Source organism: Triticum dicoccoides, chromosome 4A, assembly GCF_002162155.2.
Source record: "Triticum dicoccoides isolate Atlit2015 ecotype Zavitan chromosome 4A, WEW_v2.0, whole genome shotgun sequence".
NCBI lineage: Eukaryota > Viridiplantae > Streptophyta > Magnoliopsida > Poales > Poaceae > Triticum > Triticum dicoccoides.
Genome location: NC_041386.1, coordinates 613,176,384 through 613,191,159, shown reverse-complemented (window position 1 = coordinate 613,191,159; position 14,776 = coordinate 613,176,384). Strand labels below are relative to the sequence as shown.

Sequence of the window (14,776 nt, the reverse complement as noted above, 5' to 3'; positions counted from 1 at the left end):
TTCCGCCCTCCTCCCCCTCCGCAATTCCGTCCGAGGCGCGCCCGCGCCCGCTTTTGCTTTCCGCTCTGGGTCAAATTGGTGCGCTGGATCTGAGCTGCCACCCCGCCCCGCCCCGATTCGGGTGCAAATCGAATCGGGTGATGGCCAGCGGCGCCCCGCCCGCCGTCTGCTGATTGCCTACCGCGGCTCCCCGCAGGTCGGGTGGGAATTGGGCCGTGGGTGGGAGCTAGCAGTTTGGTTGGCGGGTCTGTTTGCTTGGGGAATTGCAGAAGGGCGTGGTCTTGGCCTTCTTTCTTTTGCGTTACCCCTAAAAACTGCCCCCTTAACTTTACTCTCTCATACAACTTCATTCATCAGTATCTAAAATTATTGTCTGGTGGGCAGTTTAATTTTAGGCGAATATAAGGGAGGACTGAAATGGCTGAAAATTGGGTAGAAGAAGGCTCGAAAAATACTTCTGCTCCGACGTCGCCCCCTAGTTGTCAAACCTCCTCAACAAGAAGATCAAGGCAAAGGTAAATAGTGCATTACTACTTCACATGCCATTGTTATCTATTCGCAGCTTTACCTAGCTAGACAAGTTTGCCAAAATCACAAAGTAGCAGATTAGTTTCATTCAGAGCAAGTGTCAGTTCACTAGCTAAAACAAGTTGCGTGTTCTAGACCAACGTGTATGTTCACTTCTGTAACTTTTGATTGTATGTACAACTCTCGTTAACCAGTGTTGCATGAGTGTGCAATGTTTGACATCGGAAATGAGGAGAGTCTACTGAGTTTGATTGTAACTTCACAGTTTTGTTTGTTTTTAATGGTTTTAACTTTGCTACTAAATCAGCGACAATTAATATGGATCCGATGGAGCAGCAATTATTCTTATTAGACAACCACTATGAAATAGTATTTGTAGAATGGAACTTGTATCTTATTCTGACCCTAAGGCTATCACAATAAGGGCTGGCATGGTGCCAGGCTGTTGACTCCACTGAATTTAAAATAAAATTCTCCACCAGAAAAAGGCTGCTGACCCTACATGCCTACTGTGTCAAATGATCTGCTGTCCACTATCCTCTTGGACATGAATTGCTGTTAGTGGGTTTGGGACTAGTGTCACGAGCTATGGCATTAGCATTTTTGCTTAACAAAGTTTAGGACAATACTGGGCCTGAATGTCACCAGAGCAAAAGCTTGGTTCTGTGACCTAGGAGCTTACACATTTGCTTATGTCCCGACTCATGAAAATAAGCCCTGCCTGGCATCTATCCTTTTGGAAAAGTGATTTAGTTGCTAATGCCAACCTGTGATTTTACCCCCGACATTGTTAATTCTGCTGTTTTTTTTTTCTTTTTGCTGCTAGTGTCCTTTGATATGCCTGCTATAGGGTGATCATGATGCTATCTTACATGGCACCAGATCTTAGTGCCTCAAATGGTGCTACTATTTCTTGCTCTGTGACCAATTCTGTGAAAAAAAGTCCTGCATGAGACCATTTTCTGAATATTGTTGCAACAAGTTCAGTAGTAATACTGTATTAACATTGTTAGTTTTTCACTTGTTGAATATAACCTTTGCCTTGTCCATTATTATCAGAAACATATTCCATCTATTAAGTCATCGAGAGGTGTCTCCTCGAACAAAACACCAAGCTAAAAGGCATTGGAATAAGCCTCCGACTTGCGGCGCTGGTTACAGTGAGTTAAGATATTCAGCTACAGATGCTAAACATGATTTATTTTCGTGGTAAGGAAGCTCTCTTTTCACCAAGAAATGTTTCTGTTGACACCTGGGTTGAGAATGTTATACTTCCTGTTTGACGTTTTCCGTCCACTGGCTAAGATTTTTGAACTTGCTGTGCACAGGGCAGAATCACAGTCCCTGCATCGTTGGTCTGCAAAGTATTGCCCTCTTATGCCACCCCCTAGGTCAACTATTGCAGCTGCATTCAGTTCGGATGGGAAAACACTTGCATCAACGCAGTAAGTTAATTTACTAGCTGAATATATGAACTAAACATAGTATGAGAACTGACTATCTCTTCTCTCCAGTGGTGACCATACTGTTAAAATAATTGACTGCCAAACAGGGAAATGTTTGAAAGTGTTGGGTGGACATCGGCGCACACCTTGGGTGGTATGTTTTTTCTGACACTGGCACAATTTGGTAGTGCATTTGAACAGGGAGTAAGCTATTGAATATATGGCTCTAATAACGATGTGATGCATTGTTTTTGTAATCATTCGACCAAGCAGCATCAGTTTATCTTTTTTTGGCCTGTCTAAATAAAATATGAAAATGAAGTTTAATAATTTACAGTTCTGTTTATTAGCCGATATTATAGCACAAGTGTGTTTACGAAGCTACTGTTCTGTTGCAGGTTAGATACCATCCCTTACATTCTGATATACTTGCCAGCGGGAGTTTGGATCATGAAGTCCGTCTTTGGGATGCTAATACCTCAGATTGTATTGGATCTCAGGATTTCCGTAATATCCTTTAAACAGTCTCTAGCTCCATTCTTCATTGTTAGCTTCTGTCTAATGGCATTTCTGAAGCAACACTAATTTTGTATTATGTTCCTTTGGCAGAGAGGCCAATTGCATCCATTGCATTTCATGCAAGGGGGGAGATTCTGGCAGTTGCATCAGGTCACAAAGTAGGACTCCCAGTGTTAAAACTCATAGCAAAATATTCTTTATGCAATTCTTCTATGAACAGTTGAAATAACTTGCACCTAATTTATGTGTCAGTTGTTCATATGGAACTACAATAGGCGAGGGGAGTCTTCTGCCCCGACCATTATATTAAGAACCCGCCGTTCGTTGAGAGCTGTGCATTTCCACCCTCATGGTGCTCCATATCTTCTTACGGCAGAGGTAGAAAATGTAGAATATGAATGTCCTTTGTACTTCATTATGCGTTCCTGTTATATGTTTTCTGTTTACTCATATGTACCTTGAATTTCAGGTTAACAATCTTGACTCCGCAGACTCACAGCTGACCCATGCAACATCTACTGGCTATTCAAACTATCCCTCAGCTTTGTTTTTTGCAAACATCAACTCTAGAGGCTATCCACATCTTGAGTCTAATATGTCATCACCTTGCCTAATTTGGCCTGCATTCCTCAGGGATGATGGAAGTCTATATATTCCTCGAAATGACTTGGCTAGTGGTTCAACCAATGTGCAGCAGAGTTCGTCATCTTTAGCTCAAAATGTATTGTCGTCAGATGCTGAAAACCAGCAGTCTGACCAGTCTGTAACCCCTATGGATGTATGTCCAGGGGAACCATCTGCGTCTAGTGATGTTCAAATGCCTTCCACGAGCAACAGCCTGCCACTTCCGGCAATAGCCAGGCCTTCAGGATCTGCTGTTGATCGTATGCCAGTGAATTCATTCACCACTAGTGGGTTAGATGTTCAAATGTTTCTAAGAAATTCAGAGGGTGGAAATCACCATCACGATCTCTTCAGTGACTCGCGTAGCTGGGAGCTGCCTTTTTTGCATGGTTGGTTGATGGCCCAAAGTCAGACAGGTTTGCACCCTGCATTTCTGAACAATACTGTCCTTAAAATCCTGCCTCTTGGTGGTGTTATTGTGATTAACTTTACTAGGGAATCACAACACATGAATTGTTCAACATCCAGGTGCTTCTTCATCGATACCGATTCCCGCTGGCAGTACTAGAGGATCAAATCGACACTATGCCTCACGCCCTCATGCTTTGGCCTCTGTACCAGGGGTTGGGAATTCACTTCTGGGTCCACAAATCGATGAAGCTGAGGCTCGTGCTGCGTCCTTAGGTGTTGGATCAGAACTTGCTACCTCACTGTTTTCTGCCGGCGCTGCTGAATTACCTTGTACAGTGAAGCTTAGAGTATGGCGGCATGATATCAAGAATCCATGTGTTGCATTAGAAACCAAGGCATGCTGCTTGACAATCTCTCATGCCGTTCTTTGCAGGTGATCCCTTGTGCTTTGGTTACTTTTTCTCTCTCTTTCCTGTACAACACAAGTTGTTGTTAGTCTCTTCATATTATTTACCAATGCCTTCACTGTTGTGTATACAAAAGATGGATCTATGTTCCATTCTTACCTCATTTCTGAACTTGCTTAGTAATGTTACTAAATAGTTCCAAGTAGAATGCATATGTGGTAGATTTGCCTAATGAGGATTGTGCTTTTATGTTTGACTCAGTTGGGACTTCTGTACTTATAAGTTATTAATTGTTGCAGTGAAATGGGTGCCCATTTCTCCCCTTGTGGACGATTTCTGGTGGCTTGTGTTGCATGTTTGCTGCCTCAAACAGAAGGTGACCAGGGTAGCCAATTACCTGTGCAGTATGAGTCTACAGGAGCTGGAACATCACCAACTCGTCACCCACTTCCCTCCCACGGAGTGATTTACGAGCTTCGGGTTTATTCTCTTGAGGAGGCAACGTAATTTTCTCACTGTTGACTGTTCTATTACTGTAGTTTGTTCTTTATCAGCCTATTAGGTTACTGTTTTGTAAATGGTATCCTTTAAAGTTGTGAATGTATTTCTTGCAGATTTGGAGAAATTCTCACGTCCAGAGCAATAAGAGCGGCTCATTGTTTAACTTCCATTCAGGTTATTGTGTTCACTTTTGTTTGTGTGTGTGTTTGCATCAATTTTTCTTTTTTATGCTTGGAAATAACTTGTGGTTTGTGTCTCAAGTATCATTATGCAAGCGAGCCTCTTTGGCGTGGCCGCATTGGCCACGTTAGTGTAATGCAGGTTTAGAGGGTGCGCCCTTGCCGCATAACCACATGGGCAAAGCAGGCTAAAATTCAAGAGAGAATTCCTTATTTAACACCGTGTTTAAATTTTATGCCCTATTTGACATCAACAAATAATTTCTTCCCTATCTAACAACGAGTCTAAATTTTATGCCTTTTATAACACTTATGTCCATTTTAAGCCTAAATGACACCTGAAAAGACCCTTTTACCCTCGAGTGGTATGTTTGTGTGTGCGTGTGTGTGCTGTTGCGTGTGTGTGCATGTACGTGTTTTCTACTGCTAAGTGTATGTGTGTGTGCGTGTATGTTTGCTACTGCGTGAGTACGTGCGTGCATTTGCTACTGCGTGTGTACGTGCATGCGTGTGTGCGCACGCTGTGTTGCATGCATGTGTGATGTGTGCATCCATGCTGCTGTGTTGCATGCATGTGTGATGTGTTACTTGTGCATTGCATGAACTTGCTCTGTTGCTCAGGACAAGAATTATACAACTTTTTCCTGGGTACTACTAACTTCTACGGCATATGCGTATGCTGGTGTAGTATATTATAATTGGGAATACGGTCTACTTTCCTCACGCTGCACTTGTCCAAGATGAGAAATCCAACAGCCGTCAGTGAGCTGGCGGACCATCTTCCCATGGCTGCCGCTACCTGACCTTGCCGCCGTGGCTTCCGACAGCCAGTTTTGCGCATTTAGGCCTGCTACGTGATACATACTCATGCGAGAGTGAGACCAGGAGCAGGCTTCGGACTTGGATCAACCGTAGGTGGACTGACCTTCGAATAGCATGGGTAATAAAAACATGAGCCCTTGCACTGATGTTGCGTGTGTGCTACTGCCCCGCGCACACACGTACCACATGAAGGGTAAAAGAGTCTTTTCCGGTGTTATTTAGGCTCAAAATGGACGAAAGTGTCATAAAAGGCATAAAATTTAGACTTGTTAGATAGGGAAGAAAAAGTTTTCCGGTGTCAAATAAGGAAACGAAATTTAAGATAGTGTTAAATAAGGAATTGTTTCAAAATTCAAAGCCACATATTAGTTATGTAGTCAACCCAAACAAACAAGAACCCTCCTTCCGTTTCTCAAAGACACAAACAGGAATCCTTGTCAAACGATAACAAGAAATACATAACAATTGAACACAGCACAAGCAGCAAACTGCCCTCTTCTTTAATTCCAAATACTTCTCCCATTTCTAGTGTGACTTCTTCCTCTCGTTCTTGGTTCTGCACCCAGCAAAGCAAAGAGCAAATCAAACAAAACTAACTGACATAACCTGGATAGCACAAAGTATTTCAGTACATGTGACACACATTGATGATTTAACACGCATGGTTTATTTTTCTCCTTTTGGTGAATAGAGCAGTAGTCATAACAAATGGATTTGGTCAGGTGTTATGATAAGATATGTGCTTACTTCTTTTTTACATTCCCATGGTACTAATCACTACGAAAGCACGGAGCTGATAACATGGTCCCACTAAAGCAATATCTGAACTTTTTTCATTTGGAAGCTCCCTCCCACCTGCGTCAGGGCATATGCCATTAGAATAACCTCTGTTTAATGAGAACACATGTGTGCAGTGTACTGCCATGCAATGCATGTCCAGGATCTGTGGGAGTCCCAGCTGTTGACCCAAAAATTACAGAAATTACCAATCTCGTTATTAATTCCAGTATTGGAGTTTTTTAGCTGGCTTTTTTTTTTGCATGGTCTTCTGCATTGCAGACCCATCCCTGAGACATATCAGGCTGTAGTTATGCAATTCTCAGAGTTTAATCTGAGCCTAATGTCTTTTCTTTGATGCAGTTTTCGCCTACTTCAGAACACATACTATTGGCATATGGACGTCGTCATAGCTCGCTGCTCAGGAGCATTGTTATGGATGCGGAGACGACTGGAATTCCTGTATATACTATCTTAGAGGTGCGTGCGGTGCTCACCCTCATAGCATAGGTTGCACATCATAATGATAGGCTGGCTATACTTTTTTTGGAGGCAATATCCTGTCTATGCTGGCCTTGCAGTTACATATATCTTTTCTATACCCGGGATTCAAAACCATTTGCTTATTACAGTTCATAACTCTATGTCCTGCTATGATGTAATGCCATTGTTCTTTCCATCAATTTAGGTTTACAGAGTTTCGGACATGGAGCTGGTAAGAGTTCTTCCTAGTGCTGAAGATGAAGTCAATGTTGCATGCTTTCATCCTTCCCCTGGAGGTGGTCTTGTTTATGGGACTAAGGTGAATCTACAACTAGCTCATCAACGAAGTTGATGTATTATTTTCATTGCTGACGCTTCCACTGGTTTTGAACTATAGGAAGGGAAGCTCAGGATCCTACAACACAATGGCGCAGACGCTGCAAGCATGGGGCTGAATTGCTTTATCGAGGAAAATATGCTTGAGGTAGCAAGCTCCCTTCCAAACAGCATGTTCATCTATGATTATGTCTCTTGTTTGCGTTTTCCCCTGTGTCAGTCTGCATAAGGCTCAAGCATATTTTCATATGGGGGCATGTTAAGGAGGTTGTAGAAACCTGCATGGAGGTGTTTGTTCTGAGCATATCTGTATATGAGTTTGTCTTTGATCTATATATGCACTTTTTTCAGAGCTGATCAAAGACATAATATGGTCTTCTGTATCTTGCCAGAGCGTTGACCAAGTGTCGTGTGTATTGATTGTTTACATCTCTAGTGTCATTTACTCCCTCTCTCTCGGTTTACAGGGCGTGCGCGTACCCCTAGGTTGTCAATTTGACCAACCTAATACAAGTCATATATTACAAAAAATATACCAATATAAACTTCAGATGTTCTATTTTCAAACAGTATTATTTTTGTGTTCTATAGTTTATATTATAGTGATAAAATTGGCAACCTAGGTATACGTGCAGGACTTGTAAACTGAAACGGAGGGAGTACCTGCTTCACTTGTAACTGTCAGGATGCTCTTCGCCCGCTTTTTGTTTTGTTTAGCGTGATATAACACTAACACTGTTATACCTTGCAGGTTCAGAGGTATGCGTTGGAAGGCTGAATGATCATTTGCGTCATGAGCTTATATGTGTACCTTCTCTGGTAATTACTGCTTGCCAACATCTCATTTGATGCTTGTTTGAGCTGTGGTAGTTGCATTCCTGGTCCACACATTATCCTGTTGACCTCTTGGATTTAATATTTAATTGTTAACTTTCTTTTTTTTGCATTCGAAGTCTACAATGAAAGCTTGCTTTAAAGTTTTTTTGGCATTGGAGTCTACTATGATGTTTTTGATATTTAGTTTTTTTTTGGGCATTGGAGTCCTGCTTTTCGAGTGGCTTTGCTGATACTTCTATATGGCTGAAAAAATGATTGTCCCAGCAGGAACTTTTGTCTGCAAGCTCCATTTTTGTTTAGGAGAGCCTCATGGACTAAATCACAAGATATCATCAGGGGCCTCCGACTAAATCTTTCGAGCGGCAGATGATTCTTCATGAGTTTGTTCAAGTGCAATGTACTGATCTATTGCTGGTTTCCAGAGAATGCTGTGGGCCGACTCTAATCGTGCATCGTTTTGCAACTTTTAACTCAGGTCTGTGCACAGGCGGTGTGAAGATGTAAATTTGGCATGGTCATCGTTGCTGTCAAGTTCCCACGACCCTGTAATTATAAAACTGTACATGTAATCTCCAATCAGCTTAAAACAACTGCTGTTGTATTTTAGAAAGCTCGCAATCCTAATCCTCAAGTTTTTTTTACGTGGGAAATGTTTGTACTATTTCTGTCCTGACCAATGCCAGTGACTTGCATTAACAAATCTTTGTATTGTGTCAAAGTTATTTGGTTCCCTTTTTCGCTTGCATAAAATTTCCTTGGAAGTTTACTAGCCTTGTTCTCTTGGCTTCAATAAGCCATTACTTTGACCTTGTTCTTTTGGCTTTGCCTTTGGGCTTGTTCTCTTTGCCTCCTTGGAAAGAATCAACATTTCACTCGCTGTAAATGAGAAGCAATATTTTTTGAGACAAATTTTGGTGATTGCTTGGTAATCAAGGTACCGTGCAAAATATTTTTTTAGAGGCACAGTTTCAAAATATGTGCAACATTGAAGCAGGTCTATGTTTTCTGGAACATCATCTACTATTTCTGCCCTGACCTATGGAATGATGATGAAGGCTCAAGAATTATGTCCACACGGCACATCTTTCATAAAGTTGAAGAAATATGTACAAACGGCAAACTTTTTCAGAGTCCCAAACACATCTTACATAAAGTTCAAAAGATATGCCCACACGGCAAACTTTTCCAAGTCCCAAACACATCCTACATACTCCATCACTAACTTATTTATCTCCAATAGAGTTTTGACCTAGTTCAGTGCTCGTTTGGACCTATATAGGATGTGTTTGGGACTTGGAAAAGTTTGGACCTAGTTCATTGCTCATTCAGACCTATATAGTTTTCGTTTGGACCTATATAGTTAACAAGTTGAATAACAGATCATATTTTCCAAGTCCACATACTATATAGGTTCAAACTGAACTAGTCAATATAGTGCTTGTTTGGACCTATATAGTTAAGAATAACATATCCAAACGAGCACTGAACCGGTTGCTAGTTATTTTCCACACAAAGAATACATTATCACAGTTCAACATGGCTATCGGGAAGAGAATCCGTACCCGTTCACTATGGCGCAGCTGATGCATTCGAAGGAGTTGACAAAGCCCTCCTCCTTAGTAACATTGGGCCCGCTGTTGATAAATTGTTGTGCCTGATCTACTGTTTTCTCCTCCCCTACTCCATCCCGAGGAACTGCAGCCTCACTAGGCTTCAATGTTCGATCCTTGTGCTCACCTCGAGACACAGGAGTGTAGAAGCTCACAATGGGAACCAAATTAGCAAAGCCATGATCATCACATACCTTCCTGGTCCACTCTGATTGTAGTTCGATCATGAAGAGTCTAGCTACTATGGTCACGAAAATGACACTTGCTCCCTCGGCAAAGCCCAGAACTTGCCTCTAGTCTCCGCATCCACGAGGGCACCAATTGGGAGCAAATTGCCCATGTAGATGACCCGGCTCAACACCCATCGTGCACCAGTGCTATCACTCGCCTCCCTAGCCCACAATCTAAGATGTGAATCCATGACTTCGTTAACACCTAGTCCACCATCCTCCGCCAGCATGATGTTATATCGGTCGTCGTCGTAGTTCGACCCATGTATAGTTCGGTGGGTTAAACATAGTTAAGCTGTGTCGTGCCCAATCATATTCTAGGATGAACCCATCATCATCCATGAAGTAGAGCTGAGACCACTCAACGAGAACGCTGAAAAAAAATGTAAAGCACATGGGCCAGCGGTGGTGCAAAGAGGTCAGCTCAACCTAGATGCTAGTCTCCGATGAGAATACACACACCCACATGGCATCATCATCCTTGTCATGTCTTCGTCTTCAACGGAGAGGACAAAGAACACACTAAAATGCCCCTCTAAGCAGTTGCGGTGGTCGCACCCATCCGCTGCGCAGAATACGGAGGCGGTCGTGTGCACCACGTCCGCATATATGCCATTGTAAGCCACGGGCATTGCTACAGGCTATTGGGCACCCGCGAATGGCTCCCACATGAGAAGTTCTCGAGTATCGTGGCTCTCAGATTTGGAGAGGAAGATGGTGCGTCCATGGCGGTAGTCGAGGGCCTGCGACAACCGGCCGTATGCAGCAGCGAGGGAGAAGGACGATGCGATGGTGGGGATGAAGCTGGGGATGCGCTCCAAGTCATTGAGGAAGCCAATCACGGGAGGTGACACTAAAAAAAAACACTTCCGTGATATGGGCTTGTAACAGTAGGTCACGTTTCCTGTCACGCATGTACATCCGTGGTGATTTATGACAGAATCAAGATAGTTATACATGTGCTGTGGTAGACGTGTTTCATGACAATACTCCATTTATTATCACAGAAGTGTTCGCTTAAATGACACGTCATGGAAGTGATTTCATCAAGGGTAAGAGCATCTCCAGCCGTTCGGCCCCTCAGGGCGTTAAAAAAGGGCGGTCTGGGGGCGAACCGGCGCTAGTTCGGCCCCTGGGGGCAACCTAGCTCCCAGTCACGCCCCCAGGCGCCGCCCCTCAGGACGCGAAAAATTCGAACTTGGTCGTTCCCGCTCACAAAATACGCCACAAGTCGGGCGATCGCAAGCCACAGTTCGGCGTACAAAAAATAGAGCGGCAGAAGTTCGCGTGCGCATCACTCGGCGGGCTCTACCCCAGGCGTCGGCGGAGTTGGCGTGTGCGGGCTTGGCGGTGTCGAAGCAGCCTCTGCGCTGGGCGGTGTCGGCGCGGCTTCGGTGGTGCAGGGCGTCGTGGAGGCGTCGTCACGCGGGCTTGGCGGCAGCGTCGACGTGTGCGTCGGCGTCGGCGGCCTTGTCGAGGAAAGCTGGTTCAGGATGAGGCCGCGCTCCACCAAGTACCACGCCTTGACCGCCTCGTCGGTGCTCTGAAGCATGTCCGCCCCGCCCAGCAGGAAAGCCAGGTCGCTGTTTTTCTTCTTCGCGGCGACGTACGTCCGGAGCAGGTCAAGCTTGACGATGCTGCTCGACATCAACGCCGACCACCGCGCCTCGGTCTTCTCTTCACGAAGGACGGCTCGGGCCTGCGCGTCGGCGAGGCAGTGCTCGATGGACTCCTGCACTCGAGCGGTGGCCCCAACGGCATATTTCCCCTTCTTGGCAACTTTGTTGCCGTCCGGCCGCCCTTCCGATGCGCCAGGAGTCGGCGCGTCCGGCTTGTAGGTCTCCTTGGCCTTGTCGAGGGTGCGCCGGACTTCCGCCCACTTCTCGCACTTGTCAATGCGCTTGTAGACGTGGAGGTACTTGAATTCGGCGTCGCTGTTGCTCTGCTGGTACAGGGCGAACATGCGCAGCAACTATGCGGAGGAACAAACAGTTGGCGTGCGTACACGGCGAAGAGAGGCGGGAGGCCGGCGTGGCATACCTGATCCTTGACGCTGGCGCCGCTCTCCGGGCGAGCCGCGACCTCCTCGACGACCCCATACCATTTGTTGCACGCCCCCTGGATACGCCCCCAATGGTTCTCCATCGCCTTGGAGCCGTGCTGCATGTAGACGCCTTTGAAGTAGGGGTCGACGAGTTTGCGCTCGTTGAACTTGGCCTTGATGCGGTCCCAGTACGTGTCGATGCTCTGGTTTGTGCCGGTCGTCGGGTCGAGGCAGACGACTTTCCATGATTTGGCGAGGCATTCCTCCTCCTTGGACGCCCACTTGATGCGCGGCTCGCCTGTCCTGGCCGCCCGCTTCTTCTTCTTGCGCCCCTTCGCCGTCGCAGGCGTCGGCTCCTCCTCCTCCTCCTCCTCGTCCTCCTCCTCCTGCTCCTCCTGCTCGTCCTCGCCGTAGACGTAGCCGAGCTCGCCGTCCATGCCGCCGCTGAGATCCACCACCTCGTCCTGGATGACGAACCCGGGAGATGCGGCGGCCGCGGCCGAACCTGCCGCGATGATGTCGTCCATGTCGGCCTCGGTCTCGTCGGTGTTGCCGAGGTGCGAGAAGGGCAGCGGGCCACGTCGTAGCGGGGGCGTCGGGGAGGAAGCGTAGGCGGGCGACGAGTAGTTGTATGGAGGGTACTGCACGCCGGCAAAGGCGGGAGATGGCGTGCGCTGGGCCGGGTATCCATGGGGGAAGAATATGACGTTTGGGTTGAACCCACCGTGCGCGTCCCCGTCGGCGTAGCCCGACGAGGGCGATCCCCATGGCTGCGGAGAGCCGACGCCTTGCTGGCCCCAGGGCGCGTACTGGGCGTGGCTTCCGGGTGGATTCATCATCCCCGCGCGAGTCGCCTCGGCCTCGATTTGGTCCGCCGAGGCAGCCGCAGCCGCGTGCGCCGCGTTGTCGCGAGCCTTCTTGGCGATGGCCCTGTTCCGCCGGTCGGCGGTGATAGCCTCCCGCCGCTGAACTTCCGCCCTCCACTCGGTGTTTGACATGCCCGGTGGCTTGATCGGCGGCGCCCTCGGCTTCCTCTGCTTGGGCTGGACGACGGAGGCGGTCGCAATTGCCGCCGCGCGGGGGGCAACGTACTTCTTCGGTGGCATGGCGGCCGGCTAGGAGGGAGGCGAGCGGGAAGGAGATTGGCGGGAGGAAGGAAGAGTACGGGAGGGAAGTGGGGAAAACGCGGGAAGAAACGCGGGAAGAGGCGCTCGCTTCGCCGACAGGGCGGACCCACGCGCCCTTTTCGCTTGTGCCGACGCCACAGATGCCCCCCAGGAAGCCGGGTTCGGTCTGGGTCCGCCGGCACCAGTTTCATCCTGAGCCGGCGAAAAACGGGCTTCTGGGGGCGCGACTGGGCCGTTTTTCGGCTCCAGCGCAGCAAAAACGCCTGGGGAGGGCCTGTTGGGGACGCGGCTGGAGATGCTCTAACCGACATGTGACAGCCACCGTTAAGCTATCGGGTGCCGGTTTTGGATTCGATACCCGTTAACAGCCTTGGCAAATGACAAATTTCCACATGTCAATTTCTCATTCGCTAACGGAACCACGTATCAACTCTACGTTGCGATAGGTGTCACACGTCGAAAGGACAATACCTGCCAATGAAAATAAGACATGTGGCATGGCCCAACAATGGCCCATTTACTTAAAAAGGCTGGCCCACAAGATTTCAGGAAAAGTTAGCGGCCCGGCCCACTAACGGCCTGCTTGCACATGGCCCGTCGGCAGTTTCGACCCATTAACAACCGCTATGTATATGGGCCAAACTACGACTTGGTGTGCTTTCGGCCTGTTAGCAGCCCGTGGAGGAATTGGCCCATCTTCTGTGATGTGGGTCTTTCAGCCTGTTACGGGCCCATCCTAGAGTTGGGCCAATTCCAGCCCGGGCAGACTTTCGACCTGTTAACAATTGATGCTTCACTTGGGCCATTTGTCGTCCGATGTAACACCCAGCCTCTTAACAGCCCACGCTCACCATGGCATGATTCTGGCCCGTTCTCACTTCCAGCCCGTTGAAGGATAGTGTAGTACGTCTGTGGGCTCATTTAACGGCCCATTTATGGCAAGAGTTAGATTTCGGCATGTTAACAGTCTGCTTATTAATTGGGCCCTCTAACCTGAGATAGAATTTGGCATGCTAATGGCCTGTGGGCTCTGCCATATTACGGGCCTAATCTTAATTTTGGCCCATTAAGGTCTCAGTTATGTTTTGGCTCAACTAAAGTCTGCGTCGCGTATCGGCTTGTTAACGGACTGTACTCTGTATGGGCCAAATAAGGCCCGATGTTTATTCTGGCCTATTAAGAGGACTTTTTAGGATGGGCCCACATTCGAGCCCACAATCATTTCTGCCACGTGATGGCCCATGAACGTTATGGGCCTAGTTAAGAACAGTTTGGACCATCCGAGCCATTATGGGGCCAGGTAGATTAGGATCCACTTATTATTAGTAGGTCGACCCATTAACGACCCGCTATGACTACCCATTTTTGTTTTGTTTCGATGGTGTCCCGGTAACATTTTGTCCTATTGGCCCCCAGTTCAACAATTCCATATACACTAACAAAGAATTATCCTACTCTATATAATCCCCTCACAAAAAACCTACACTATACAATAAAAATTAAGGCATAGAAACGAAGAATAATCCTACACTATACAATAAAAAAATTAATCCTACACTATACAATAAAGAAATTACGTCAGATTACATTCACTGGACATCAAAGTTCACCACAACTGATAATAAAGTGCAATCACACAACAAATTACATACACTAGGCACATACACCTCATACATCATGTGTGACATCATGGACGCGCATCAAGACAACTTACCATTAGAACTATGATCACTTCAGAAAATAGGATTGGCCGGATTCAGATAGCACAAACTTCAGTCTCCACAATCTCAACTTTCTTTCTGGTTTCCTCAGTCACTTATTTCATTTCGTTGACTCATGCATCTGATTCATGCGTCTTCCTTCTCAATATGTTGATTGCATCTTGGAACACACATG

General features: G+C 46.7%; 1 protein-coding gene across 3 annotated transcripts in view; it reads left to right on the top strand.

The window, feature by feature from the left end:
* Positions 1-8,571, top strand: part of LOC119287341 — an 8,923-nt gene extending 352 nt beyond the window's left edge. Inside the window, exons 2-18 of one of the 3 annotated variants that reach the window (XR_005140817.1) lie at positions 385-515; positions 1,588-1,737; positions 1,857-1,973; positions 2,043-2,127; positions 2,372-2,480; positions 2,583-2,650; positions 2,745-2,870; positions 2,962-3,532; positions 3,645-3,960; positions 4,234-4,437; positions 4,549-4,609; positions 6,577-6,693; positions 6,902-7,015; positions 7,094-7,180; positions 7,784-7,851; positions 8,137-8,266; positions 8,345-8,571. Coding sequence is in view for 2 of the 3 variants with exons in the window: in XM_037566877.1 (XP_037422774.1) it covers positions 418-515; positions 1,588-1,737; positions 1,857-1,973; positions 2,043-2,127; positions 2,372-2,480; positions 2,583-2,650; positions 2,745-2,870; positions 2,962-3,532; positions 3,645-3,960; positions 4,234-4,437; positions 4,549-4,609; positions 6,577-6,693; positions 6,902-7,015; positions 7,094-7,180; positions 7,784-7,810 (2,250 nt within the window). In the remaining variant the exon portion in view is untranslated. Of the gene's footprint in view, positions 1-384; positions 516-1,587; positions 1,738-1,856; positions 1,974-2,042; positions 2,128-2,371; positions 2,481-2,582; positions 2,651-2,744; positions 2,871-2,961; positions 3,533-3,644; positions 3,961-4,233; positions 4,438-4,548; positions 4,610-6,576; positions 6,694-6,901; positions 7,016-7,093; positions 7,181-7,783; positions 7,852-8,133 lie in introns of all 3 variants that reach the window. The other 2 variants (XM_037566877.1, XM_037566878.1) reach the window with 2 other exon arrangements.
* Positions 8,572-14,776: the final 6,205 nt, after the last annotated feature.